This window comes from Loxodonta africana, chromosome 11 (assembly GCF_030014295.1).
Source record: "Loxodonta africana isolate mLoxAfr1 chromosome 11, mLoxAfr1.hap2, whole genome shotgun sequence".
Lineage (NCBI taxonomy): Eukaryota > Metazoa > Chordata > Mammalia > Proboscidea > Elephantidae > Loxodonta > Loxodonta africana.
In genome coordinates, this window is record NC_087352.1 from 58,579,039 (window position 1) to 58,591,938 (window position 12,900).

At 46.3% G+C, this 12,900-nt stretch overlaps 1 protein-coding gene across 5 annotated transcripts in view; it reads right to left on the reverse strand.

The window, feature by feature from the left end:
- The window catches only part of CTIF (cap binding complex dependent translation initiation factor), a 300,698-nt gene that overhangs the window by 99,588 nt on the left and 188,210 nt on the right, over positions 1 to 12,900 (reverse strand). For 3 of the 5 annotated variants that reach the window (XM_064294545.1, XM_064294549.1, XM_064294547.1), the window contains 2 exons: positions 5,055 to 5,547; positions 1,539 to 1,838 (listed from right to left, as the gene is read on the reverse strand). In XM_064294545.1, coding sequence (XP_064150615.1) covers positions 1,539 to 1,838; positions 5,055 to 5,547 — 793 coding nt within the window. The remainder of the gene's footprint in view (positions 1 to 1,538; positions 1,839 to 5,054; positions 5,548 to 12,900) is intronic. The other 2 variants (XM_064294546.1, XM_064294548.1) reach the window with 1 other exon arrangement.

Genomic DNA, 12,900 nt, shown 5'->3' on the forward strand with positions numbered 1-12,900 from the left:
GCACCTATCAAAAATAACAATCTTTATGGAAGCAGATTGCAGATAGCCCAGCCTTTCTTCCCCGGCACTGCTGGGTAGGTTCATACTGCCAACCTTTAGGTTAGCAGTTGAATGCAAACTGTTTCTGCCACCCAGGGGCTTCGAGTGACCATAGGCTCTGCTTTACTCGGGACAGTTCAGGTTCGTGCCTGTTGTCTAATAATAAACCAAAAACCCACTGCCGTTAAGTCAATTCTGACTCACCGTGACCCTATAGGACAGAGTAGAACTCTTCCATAGGGTTTCCAAGGACCGGCTGGTGGATTCGAAATGCCAGCCTTTTGATTAGCTGTCGTAGCTCTTAACTACTGCACCACCAGAGCTCCTGTTTAATAATAGGCAATTATTATTATCCTTTCAGTCTCAGAGGTGTCCTGCTTGAACAGTGAATTAGATGGTCCCCTAGTGAAGACAGGCCTGCAGATGGTCTCTTCCAGATCTGTATTCGACTTTCATGTCACAACTTCCAAGCCACCTCTTACTTTACCTTGACTAAGAACTCAACTTGTATCTCAACTAGTCTCTGAGGTAGAAAGCAGGCATAGAGAAGACTATTCCACAGCCAGGAGCCTCCAAGGACAGCCCAGAGGCCTGGTGTGGCTGCGGTAGCATGCCTCCCACCATCCCTTTCTGATGCCACCAGCTCTGAGGCCACCAGGTCACATGCTTCCACCCATGGCAGAGGAGCAGGCAGTGGCCCTGGGGCCCCACTTATGAAATGGAACATATTGGGTTCAGTGTAATGCACACGCCCACATCCACCACACACTCGAACTAACAAAATCATCACTGGACACCAGTGTCAGCAGAGGAAGGAAAGAGAAGGAGGGGAATGAAGCTCTCTGGGTAGAAGGGATTTTGAGTGAGGAGGTACCAAAGAACAAGACCGTCTCAGATTTTCATGCTTTCCCTCTGCCCTGAAAGTGGTTTCAGGAAGAGTGGAGTACAGGCCAACAGACCATGCCTTTCCCACGCCCATACAGCTTTCCTCAAAACTGTTATGCTCAAAGTCATCTCAGCACCAGCTACAACAAACTACACGATCTCTAGCTACAACAAACTGTACAACCTCCAGCTACAACAAACTACACAACCTCCAAGGTTTGGGGATCAGTCTGAGGTGAGGAGGAAAAGATAAGTCACACTGCAGCAAAGTTCACAGCGATCCCTGTCTGTTCTGAGGATGGAGAGGTCAAGGCACAGAGCTAACATCCAGAGGCAGCCTTCTTATCACGAAAATAGATAGTGGGAATGGCTGGTTAAAAACATAAAGCACCTATAAAATTATACTGGTCTGTTGTAACCATGGAGCACTCACACAAACACACACAAATCCAGCCCTCATCCCTTGTCCCTTGAGCGCCTTTTTATTTTCTATAATTAATTGGGCAAGGGTGGAACTTGGTAAAAGCTCAACTGTGGTCAGAATTTGCAGCCTTCTCTCTAGTAATAACCCACTGATGGGGAGGGGCTGGCGGCAGCTGTTGGTGTCTGATTACCTGAAGCATGTTGAGGAGCAGGCTCCGGAACTTGGTCCCCTCCACCATGAAGAGTGCCATCTTGTCACAGAGCTTGGCAGCAGTGAAGGCGAAGCTGCGGTCCGACACGGCCTTCTGGTAGATGGTCCGCACGATCTCCCCCAGCATCTCCTCGGAGTTGGTGGAGTTCTGGGCCTCTTCCATGAAGGTGGTGAGTTTGGCGTCCACGTCACTACTATTGTTCCTCATGCTGTTCAGGATCTCAATCAACTTGTCCATCTTGTTCTGCTGAGGGCTGGTTGTCTCCACGGTCACTTCATCCTGAGGTGTGGGAGACAAACCCAGCCACGCCTGAGTGAAGCCAAGGTTTCTGCAGAGGCGTGGCTCGGGACAGGGAGGGATGCCACACCCAGAACTGACCTAGTCCTGCCTGTCTCAAACCTGAAGTCTGATCCCTTTGGGTACGCTTATCTTCACCACGACCCTCATGTCCCTAAGGCTCTCTGCTGACCTTTTCTTGGCCCCATGACATCCTAGGAGTTCCTGGGTGGTATAAACAGTTAACACACTGGGCTGCTAACAGAAAGGCTGGAGGCTCGAGTCTTCTCAGAGGCTCCTCAGAAGAAAGGCCTGATGATTTACTTCTGAAAAACCAGCTGTTGAAAACCCTATGGTGCACAGCTCTACACTGACTATACGGGGTTGTCAAGAGTTGAACTGACTTGATGGCAGATGGTACTGGTAATGACATCCTGGGGTGATGCTTCTTGTGAGTTCTAGCTCTTACCCAGGATTCTCATATACATTGGCTTTTCTTGTTTCCATTTGTCTATCAGATGTCTTAATCTAGAAATGATTTAATGGGGCCTATAAAAGATGAAATAGGATAACAAATTAGGAATTCGGCCAAAGGAAAGAGAGGGCAGGAAGACTAGGTCAGGAAGGAGGGTGGTACCCAAAAGGCCTGCTCTGTTGGTGAGAGGTGGCCCATGGGGGGCCCCCTGTCCTCCAGACCCCTCAGCTCCTGTAGCCCATGGGTGTTGTGTTCTCTGAGTCTAGGTTCCACATGCACACAGCACTGGCTTTGAGTCTAACGGAGACTGTGCCTGCCTGCTATATCCGAATACCGTACCTGGATACCAAGGAATCCCCCAATGTGCCACTAAAACAATTGGCACTCCTAGGAGGGAAATTTCAGACAAAAAAATCCTATACCGTTATGAAGTTTCACAGCAACTGGGACCAGACCAGGGCCCAGAGAAAGAACAAAACTGGCATTTGACGGTCTCAAAAGTATTTACTCAAACACAGTAAATTGGTGGCCAAGAATATAATCAAGCTTAACTGCTAGGGTGTGAGATCAGGGTGGGAAAGGCAGGATCAGGGCGATGAAATAAGATCCTGAGTTTGCCTTGAGTTCTCAACAATGGGGGCACTGGGCGGGGAGGCAGCAGACCTCGCTGCCTTGCTGCAAGGCTCTAGACCTCGCTCTCTGCCTCTTGCCCTCTGGCTTTGGGCAAGTGGTTTCACGTCCCTAGTAACTCAAAGAGGATAGACTAGAAGACTGATAGGATTCTCTGAGTCCAACTAGTTTTCAGTGGAGTTCCAAGAACAACTGGTGATTCAGTTGAAAACTGAATCTTAAGTAAAGATTAAGATTAAACCTCGGATGTCCTACTCCTTCTCCCCAACCCCCTCAAACCCATCACCCTTTCTGAGAAAGGCTAGTCTAAGTCCCTGAGTTGGGTTGACTAGATACAACTCTTCACCCCATGGACATATAACACTTTACTTGTTTCTTTACCTGTTTCTTTCTTGAAAAGGGGAATGGAAGTGCTACTGACCTTGAAGAAAACCCTGTTTTAGATGGGGCTGGTGGTTTGTCTGTCCCCAGGGCTCACCCTTTGTGGGGTGGGGAGCCAGCAGAGTGGAGAGGGATCCAGCCTCAGCCTAAGCCCATGTTCTCCTGGTCCATGAGTCCAGGAGGCCTCACCTGAGGGGAGTGCTTGAAACTGATGTGTGGGTGCTACCATCTACCTTCTCTGTTCCACCTCCAACCCTGCTCTGACCTTTTGTTTAATAGTGGGTTCCAGGGCAGGAACAATGGCCTGTATATAAAATAATGACTACCCATGAGGATCTTTACATACATTATTCTCATTCAGTCTTCACAGTATCTCTTCAAGATAGGTAGTACTACACCCACTTTACAGATGAGTAAACTGGGGCTCAGAAAGGTTAGGTGACTTGCCCAAGGTTACCCAGCCAGTTTCCACTCCATGGTTGAGTGAGATTTCCTTGAGGCCCACATAGCTGCTTGGCCCACGGGGCACAGGGGGCACCCTTCAGGTACAAACATGTCCTGGGGACCGGGAATGTGGAGGACACTAGGAGCATCATTTCAGCTTCAAGAACTGACCTGGGAAGAGCTCTGACCTATCTCATTCTGCCTCAGCGTGAACCTTGGCCTGGCCTCCAGGGTGAAAGTTTGAGAAGGACGAGGGAAGGATGAGGGGGCAGGGGGCAGGTAGGGGAAGACCCAGAACACCGAGCTCTATGTTAAGTCCCAGAACCAAAACAGCTGGCTCTGCCCACTGTGTGGAAAGGGCTGCGGGCAAGCCTGCCTTTCTCCAAGGTAACTGTACCTGTACCCTTGGTGGCAAGAGGTGGGCTAGGGGGATGCTAGGCTGAGCACCACGGACTATGCTGGAAATGACAATTTCTCACCTTTTTGGGAGGCGAGGGGCAACTCCTCCTGAGGAAGGGACATTGCCTCTAAAGTTGTGAGCCAGGATCCAGAGACCAGGGCCAGGATGAGTGTGAGGAAATAAGGCTCCTGGGGAGGCGCTCACTGTCAACTTATGCACGGGCAGGGTTACACTTGCAGGATGCTGAGAGGGAGCAAGTGCCTCCTTAAAGTTTGTGCCCTAGACCCCTCACTTGTAGCTGGACGCACTGGGAAATGTGGCCCAGGGATGAGGGAGGGAAGGGCAAGGCTAAGGCAGGCTGTTTCCCCTCTGCCCAACTTACCTGTGCTCCCATCTGGCGGGGCCTAGAGCCAGGAAGGTTCTTACCTCAGGGAGAGGCGTCAGCCCTTATTTCATAAACTCAGTGTTTTACCTAAATGCCCCTGAGCACTTCCAGGGCAGAGTCTGACCCAAGCAAAGGTTCACAGGGGAGAACGAGCCTTCTCTGCACCCCTTCCATCAACCCTTAAACATGGTACCCCTTTCTTTTCTCCCTTCTCAGGTGCCAAGTGCCTGCCCTGGGCTTCTTGGGGAACCAGGAGGTGAGGAGCCATTATCAAGGGGCCAGAATGTGCTGGAGGGGTCATGCACATTCTGGCCCTTGGCCAGCCTTCTGGCGCCCCAGGGGTACATAAGATTGAGGGGTCCACACAGCCCCCCAGCCCTCTGCTTCCTTGCACACAGCTTACCAGGCCCTCAAACCCTCAAGGCCCCACCCGAGCCCACCTATCAAAGTGCCTACCTCTCGGCTGTCCTCCCCGGTGCAAGAGAAAAACTGAAATTTAATTACCGGTACCTTTTCCTTTAGCCTTCGCCGCAGCCTATCTTTGGAAGACTGGAGCAGGGTGATTTTGGGCCGCTCCCCGATGCGCTCGGGAATAACACTGTCTTTACGCTTTGTCTCGGCCTCTGGCCCCCCTGGCTGCTGTGGGGGCAGCCGCTCGGGAGCCACCAGGGCCAGGGCCTCAGGGCTGCGGGGGGTCTCGAGGGCACCATGCCCTGTGTCCCCTGGGGCGTCCTCAAGTTTTGAGCCCTCGAAGGTCACAGTCTCTTTGGCATTGCGGTGGGCGCCTGCCTCCCCTTTGTCACCAGGCGGGTGCTTCATGTTACTGTGGTGCCAGCGCCGGTTCTGGCTGTAGCCATGGTGGGTGGGCCTCCCCGAGGGGTGGGGTGCCGAGCCCCCCTGGTAGGATTTCTGGTGGTCCCTGTTGTGTTTGGCACTGCCTGGCTGGTGGTCACCGTGCTGTTGGGGCTTGTTCCCTCCTGGAGGTCTCTGCTGCCGTCTGCAAAGCAAAGGGCAGAAACAGAGAGAGGTCAGGGGTCACGGACAGATGCTGGGGGGGCCAGAGTCCCTACACCCAAGCACAGAACAGGAATTCACTGATATGTTTGTTTATTCTTTCTTTCAACAAACACTTATTGAGCACCTACTGTGTGCCAAAAGAGCCCTGGTGGCACAATGATTAAGCGCTTGCCTGCTAACCAGAAGTTGGTGGCTCGAGTCCACCCAATGGCTCTGCTGGAGAAAGACCTGGCAATCTGCTTCTGTAGACTATAATTTAGGAAGCCCCATAGGGCAGTTCTATTCTGTCACATGAGAGTGTGAGTGGGAATCTACTCAATGGCACACAACCACAATCACAACCACAACAACAAACAACTCTGTGCCAGATTCTGCGATAGGAGCCTTGGGGATACAGCAGAGAGCAAGGCAGGCAGGCAGGAAAGATCCCATTATTGTGAGGAGTTAGGTCAATCCTTCACTTAGAATTTAAGCATTTTATTCACTTATTAAAATATGCATAAATACATGCATGGGAAACAAAATGAAAGAGATACAAGAGATAATGCAGCGAACTCTCCTGCCTCCGTTCCTAGCTGCTCCGGTTATGCCCTCTCGAAGCAATTATTACCATTCTGTGAATCTTCCAGACATTCTAGCAGGTTCAAGCAAAGATATATACACAGACTCGCCTCTCCTAACAATTACCCTGGTAATGACTTTTCGTCATAATGGCTCTTGAAAAGTTATATTACTTTTCAAAAACACTCTTTTTTTTTTGTACATTGACATTTTTCCCAGAAACCCACTAAATAAATATGCTATAAGAAATGATATTTCAACATTACGGTGTTAGGCAAAGACAGGCTCATCAATTTACTTGACATAACACTTTTTAAGCAGGAAACATCATACGGAACAAATTTGAGTTGTGCGTCAAGGGGCGAACCCCAGATGCTTTGATTTGTGGACCAAGCGAGGGAGCGGGAAGCGCTATACTTCGTGATCCTTCGGTCTGTTGTGTACAAGGGCTACTTCCGCATCACTCAAAGCGCCCTCGTGCTTTAACCTTTACTTCACCCTCATAGTGTTGTCTGCGCCACGACTTAATGTGCAAGTGCAGTTGGAGTGCAGGATAACCAGGAGCGCCTCCAGAGTTTCTTCAGAGAGATGACTTTACCTTCTAAAGAATGAGCCCCCACGCCCTCCTCTACAATGCATCCCTTTGGCAGGTACAACAGACTTTCACCGCATATTGCATTTTGTGAACAAGCTGTATTTACTGGCTTTCAAATTGTTGTTTATTACTTACATAAATTTGGTTTCATTGTTCAATTAATATTTTTCATCTTTGGAAATGTCATGGTACCTTAGGTTGCAGTTAAACTCATAATTTTCCCCATTAAAATTAATAATTTTATTAATTTTTTTCATGGAAAAGCTTTCCCACTTAGTGGCAGTTATTATTTTTTAGTTGCCATCAAGTAAATTCTGACTCATGATGGCCCCGCGTGTGCCTAGCAGAGCTGCTCCATAGGGTTTTTAAGAGCTTTTAGAAGCAGACACCAGGCCTCTTGTTATGGATTGAATTGTGTCCCCCCAAAATGCATGTCAACCTGGCTAGGCCATGATTCCTAGTATAGTGTACCTGTCCTCCATTTTGTTATGTGATGTAACTTTCCTATGGGTTGTAAATCCTAGCCTCTATAATGTTAATGAGACAGGATTAGAGGCACGTATGTTAATGAGGCAGGACACAATCTACAGGATTAGGTTGTATATGAGTCAATCTCTTTTGCGATAGAAAAGAGAAAAGAGAGTAGAGAGGTGAGGGACCTCATTACTACCAAGCAAGCAGAGCCAGGAGCAGAGTGCGTCCTTTGGACTTGAGGTCCCTGTGCTGAGAAGCTCCTAGACTCAGGGGAAGATTGACGACAAGTACCTTTCCCCCAGGGCTGACAGACAGAAAGGCTTCCCTTGGAGCTGGTGCCCTGAGCTCGGATTTCTAGCCTCCTAATATAGGGTTGCTATGAGTCGGAATCGACTTGACAGCAATGGGAACCGGTATGGGTAAACTATAAGAGAATAAACTTCTGTTTGTTAAAATCATCCACTTGTGGTATTTCTATTACGGCAGCACCAGGTAACTAAAACACCTGTCTTCCGAGGCGCCTCTGGGTGAGTTCGAATGACCAATCTTTCAGCTAATAGTCAAGTGCTTAACTGTTTGCCCACCCAGGGACCCAAATAATATCTTTTTTTTCATTGAAAATCTTTCCGCTTAGTAGCACAGTTTTCAGAAATGAATTAAAGTTGCTAAGTAAGTCTTTTTGTTTCCACAGAAATGGTAACATATAACACTTATCACATTGTATAGTAGGAGTAGAAATACGACAATGTGTTTTAAAAGCCTCTAAAACATGAGAACCATTTGATGTAGCAATTTTACTGGTGGCAATTTATCCAAAGGAAATAATCAAGGATGTGCACAAAGATGTTCATCACAGCAGTGTTTATAACACTGGAAAACTGAGTGCAGAGTAATTAGGGACATGGTGATGGGAGAAAACACAAGTTATAATATGTGGAGAATGGTGTCATTTTCTAAGACAAGTATTTAAATGCATAGAAATATCTGGAAGGATGTAGACCCAAATGTTAACAGTGGCTATCTCTGGATGATGGGATGAGGGCTGTCATTCTCTTATTTGTATTTGTGATTTCTAAGTGGAAGAGTACTTTTAAAAATAAACTTTTTATTTTGAGATCATTATAGATTTGCACACAGTTGTAAGAAATAATATAGAGAAATTCTTTGTATTCTTTACCCAATTCTCCTTCGTAATAATGCCTCACAACTCTATGAGCTGGAATCAACTTGATGGCAATGGGTTTACATCTTACAAAACTATAGTACAATGTAATAGCCCAGATACTAACAATGATACAGTCAAAATACAGAACATTTCTATCACGATATCTCTTACGTGGCCCTTTCGTACCCACATCCACTTCTCTCCCCCCTCCCCCCTCCACACTGTTGTTAAGCCCATCCATTAATTTTTTCATTTCAGTGATTATACTTTTCAGTTCTAAAGTTTCCAATTGATTCTTCTTTATATCTTCTATTTCTTTGCTGAGATCTATTTTTTCACTTGTTTCAAGCATGATCCTAATTGCTCTTAGAAGAATTTTTATCATGGCTGCTTTAAAATCACTGTCAGATAATACTAACCACTCTGCCATCTCCGTGTTGACATCTATTGATTGTCTTTTTTCTTTCAGTTTGAGATACCCCTGATTTTTTAAATAGATGCTATCTCTCTCTCTAACTGTGGTTGAAAATATACACAAAAAACATTTGCCAATTCAGTAAGTTCTACACAGATAATTCAGTGACACTGCTTACATTCTTCATGTTGTACAACCCTTATCACTATCCTTTTCCAAATTATTCCACCACTACTGACAAAAACTCAATGCCCCCTAAGCAGAAACTTCCCCTTTCCCCCACCACTGCTAACTACTAATAATCTTTGGTTTCTATATATTTGCTTATTTCATATAGTGAGAACATATAGTATTTGTCCTTTTGCAACTGATCTCGCTCAGCATATTTTCAAGGTTCATCTATGTTGTGACCTGCATCAGGACTCCATTTCTCTTTATGGCTGAATAATACTCCATTGTATGTCTATTCCACATTGTGTTTATCCATTCATCTGTTGATGGACATTTCCGTTGTTTCCACATTTGAGCTATTGTGAAAAGTGCTGCAATGAACACTGGTACACAGGTTTTGGTTTGTGTTCCTGCTTACACTTTTTCTGGGTATATACCTAGGATTGAGTGAGATGCCCCTGATTTTTGGTATGACAACAGATTTGGGTATTACAGAAATTTGGGGTATTATGTTATGAGACTTCGGACTTAACAAACAATTCTGTTTCAGCTGGCTTCCTCCAACCTGTTTCGGCAGTGGAAAAGGGGGTGCTGCCTCACTACTCCCAGGTAGAAGATAGAAGTTCTACACTGGGACTTGTCTGATACCTGAGGGGGGTTCCTCATTAATTCTGGGCAGGGATGGGAGTTCCAACTCCCCAACTCAGCAGCTCTAACACCACCCTGGCAGGGATGTTGGGGTGTCTCATTACAGCTGGCAAGAGTAGAAATCCAGGCTCCTCACTTGGCCTTTGCTGGCATGGGTGGGGGTGGGGCCACAGTTTTTTCTGTGGTATTTGGCTGGAGTATAGCAGTTATTGTCTAAAAATTTTCTGTTGGCTAGGCCACCCCTTTCCTGGTCCTTTGACTAGAGAGAGCAGGCTTTTGTTGGGGCTTTTTTGTCTGTGCTTGTTGGCCTTTCAGGGTTGCCGGCTTCTTCACCTGCAAGTCTGAGACATGTGAGGTTAACCCACCACCATGTTTTTCTTCAAGTCCTGTGGTCCTGAGCCCATCAGCCTTATTCTCCCCACCTATCAGAATCTTCTTATGTTTGTTTTACATATAATGTTCAGGGTTTTGAGTGGTCTGCATTTTTTAATGATTGAAGAGTCATTATAAAAATATCTACAAAAGCCTCGAACAATGAGCTGGTTCCTGTTGATTAGGTCCTCTGTGGGCCATCTTTAAGGTCTGCATGGGATTTTTCACCCTTGTTGTCCTGGCTCAGTCTCATTGGGTTCAGATGTACATTCCTGGTGCAGGAGCACTGTCCTGATACCTGGGTGCAGCCCCACCAACCCAAAACATCTCTGGCATGCCTGAACAACGCAGTTTCACTCCTTAAAGATCTTGTTCTAAAAACAAGGATTGCCGATGGGCCTGATGCTTTAAGTTCCGGGAAAGATGGGCAGTTTGCACTGACACCTGAGCAGGGATCCTCAGCGTCTGTGGGCACCCATAGAGAGTGGGGCCCCACTGGCAATGTGGGGCCACTGAGTCAGGGCCCTCCCAAAGGCTCTACCATCAACTGGCCTTCAGATTGCTCAGACCTAATCCCAGATGCCTAAGACTCAGGTCAGCTCAGAAGCTTGCAGCCCACATTCTGAGGAGCATAAATTGACCCACACTGGGGGAGCATGGAAGAAATGCCATCGCCCACCAACAGCTCCCAGCCACGGGCCTGTGACTTTTTTTTTGTAGTCGCTATTTCAGCAAACACACAAACACACACACCCACACAAACAAACTAGTTGCTGTAATTCTGATTCATGGTGACCCCATGTGTTTCAGAGTAGAACTGTGCTCCATAGGGTCTTCAATGGCTATGGTCTTTCAGAAGTAGATCGCCAGACCTTTCTTCCGAGGTGCCTCTGGCTAGATTCAAACTGTCAATCTCTTGGTTGCTTGTTGAGTGCTTAACTGTTTGTACCACCTACAGACTCTATCTATATATAAAGATCATTCAAAATATATATCTATATATAAATATAGATATTAATGTTGTTATGTCATCGAGTCAATTCTGACACATAATGACCCTATAGGACAGAGTAGAACTGACGCATAGGGTTTCCTAGGCCATAATCCTCATGGAAGCCTATCACCAGGTCTTTCTCCCACAGAGCCGCTGGGTGGGTGCAAACCACCAACATTTTGGTTAGCAGCCAAGTGCTTAACCATTGCACCACTAGAGCTCCATATATACATATATATATATACACATACACACATGTGGTGTGTGTATATACATATTGTTGTTGTTGTTAGGTGCCATTGAGTTGGTTCTGACTCACAGCAAACCTATGTACAATAGAATGAAACACTACCTTGTCCTGCGCCATCCTCACAATCGTTCTGTTTGAGCCTATTATTGCAGGCACCGTGTCAACCATTCTTATCAAGAGTCTTCCTCTTTTTCACCGACCTTCTACTTTACCAAGCATGATGTCCTTCTCAGGGACTAGTCCCTCCTGATAACATGTCCAAAGTACACGAGACAAACTCTTGCCATCCTCGCTTCCAAGGAACACTCAGGCTGTACTTTTAAGACAGACTTGTTTGCTCTTCTGACGATCCATGGGATGTTCGATATATTTCACCAACACCGTAATTCAAAGGCATCAATTCTTCTTCAGTCTTCCTTATTCATTGTCTAGCTTTGGCATGCGAGGTGATTGAAAATACTATGACTTGGGTCTGGAGTACCTTAGTCCTCAAAGTGACATCTTTGCTTTTTAACATTTTAAAGAGATTTTTTACAGCAGATTTGCCAATGCAATGTCTTTTGATTTCCTTACTGCTGTTTCCATAGGTGTTGATTGTGGATCTAAGTAAAATGAAATCCTTAACAATGTCAATCTTTTCTCCGTTTATCATGATGTCGCTATATATATACACACATTTATGTATAACCAAAAAACCAAACCCACTGCTGTCGAGTTGATTTCGACTCATAGCGACCCTATATATATGCTTCTAAATCAGTCTTTTAAACATTTTTATTGTAGTAAAATATATATAACAAAACATTCGCCTGTTCAACCATTTTTACACATACAATTCCGTGACATTAATTACATTCACCGTGTTATTAAACCATCACCGCTATCCATTTCCAAATTTTTTCCATCTCCCTGACCAGAAACTCAGTACATGCCTGTGACTTTTTGTGAGTTCTCCCTACTTTTATTTTTCAGTTGCTTTCTACTAATTAGCCTTTCTCCTTCAACTCTCTTTGTTCTCTGAGTGTGAGTTATTTTTAAGCCCGCAGAAGAACCTTGGAAATTCCCTGGCAGATAATGCGCGATTCTCACAACTTTTGTCATCCTTATTTAGAATTTTTGTGGGGCCTGGAGCTCTGGTTCAAGGAATGCCCCCAAAGGATGGTTGAGCAAGCCCTTCCCAGCATCTGTCTCTAAATGGTCTGGCTTCCCTCTTGTTACATCAGGGATTTCCCTCTTTTTGCCCGCCTACCCTCCACCACCACACCCCCCCACCCAAAAAAAAAAACTTCTCTCTACCTGGAAGAGAAAGGAGTTCATTTCTACATGGCTGGTGGAGGGGTTCGTGGCTTCAAAGCGAAATCAGCCAGGTCTTGTAGAGCTTCTGCTGTTCGGTCCTATGAAGCTGAACTAGAAATTTTGGGGGGCCTGGAATCCCACATCCTCTCTGGTTTGAACCCTCCAGCTAGCCCTGTCTACGCAGCAGTGACTGAGAATGCCCCAGCCTTCTCAGCACTAGGGGATTTTTCTTGGGCTCACTCTTGCTGGGGGAAGCTCCTTTGCCCAGTCACTCAACAAGCACAAATAGAGGAACGTCTATGGGCAGAAGATGACCAGGGAGCCCACCCTCAAGCGTTCCTTCCTAAGTAGGCAGGCGAGGCTGATGCACTCAATAGAAGGAAGGCTTGATA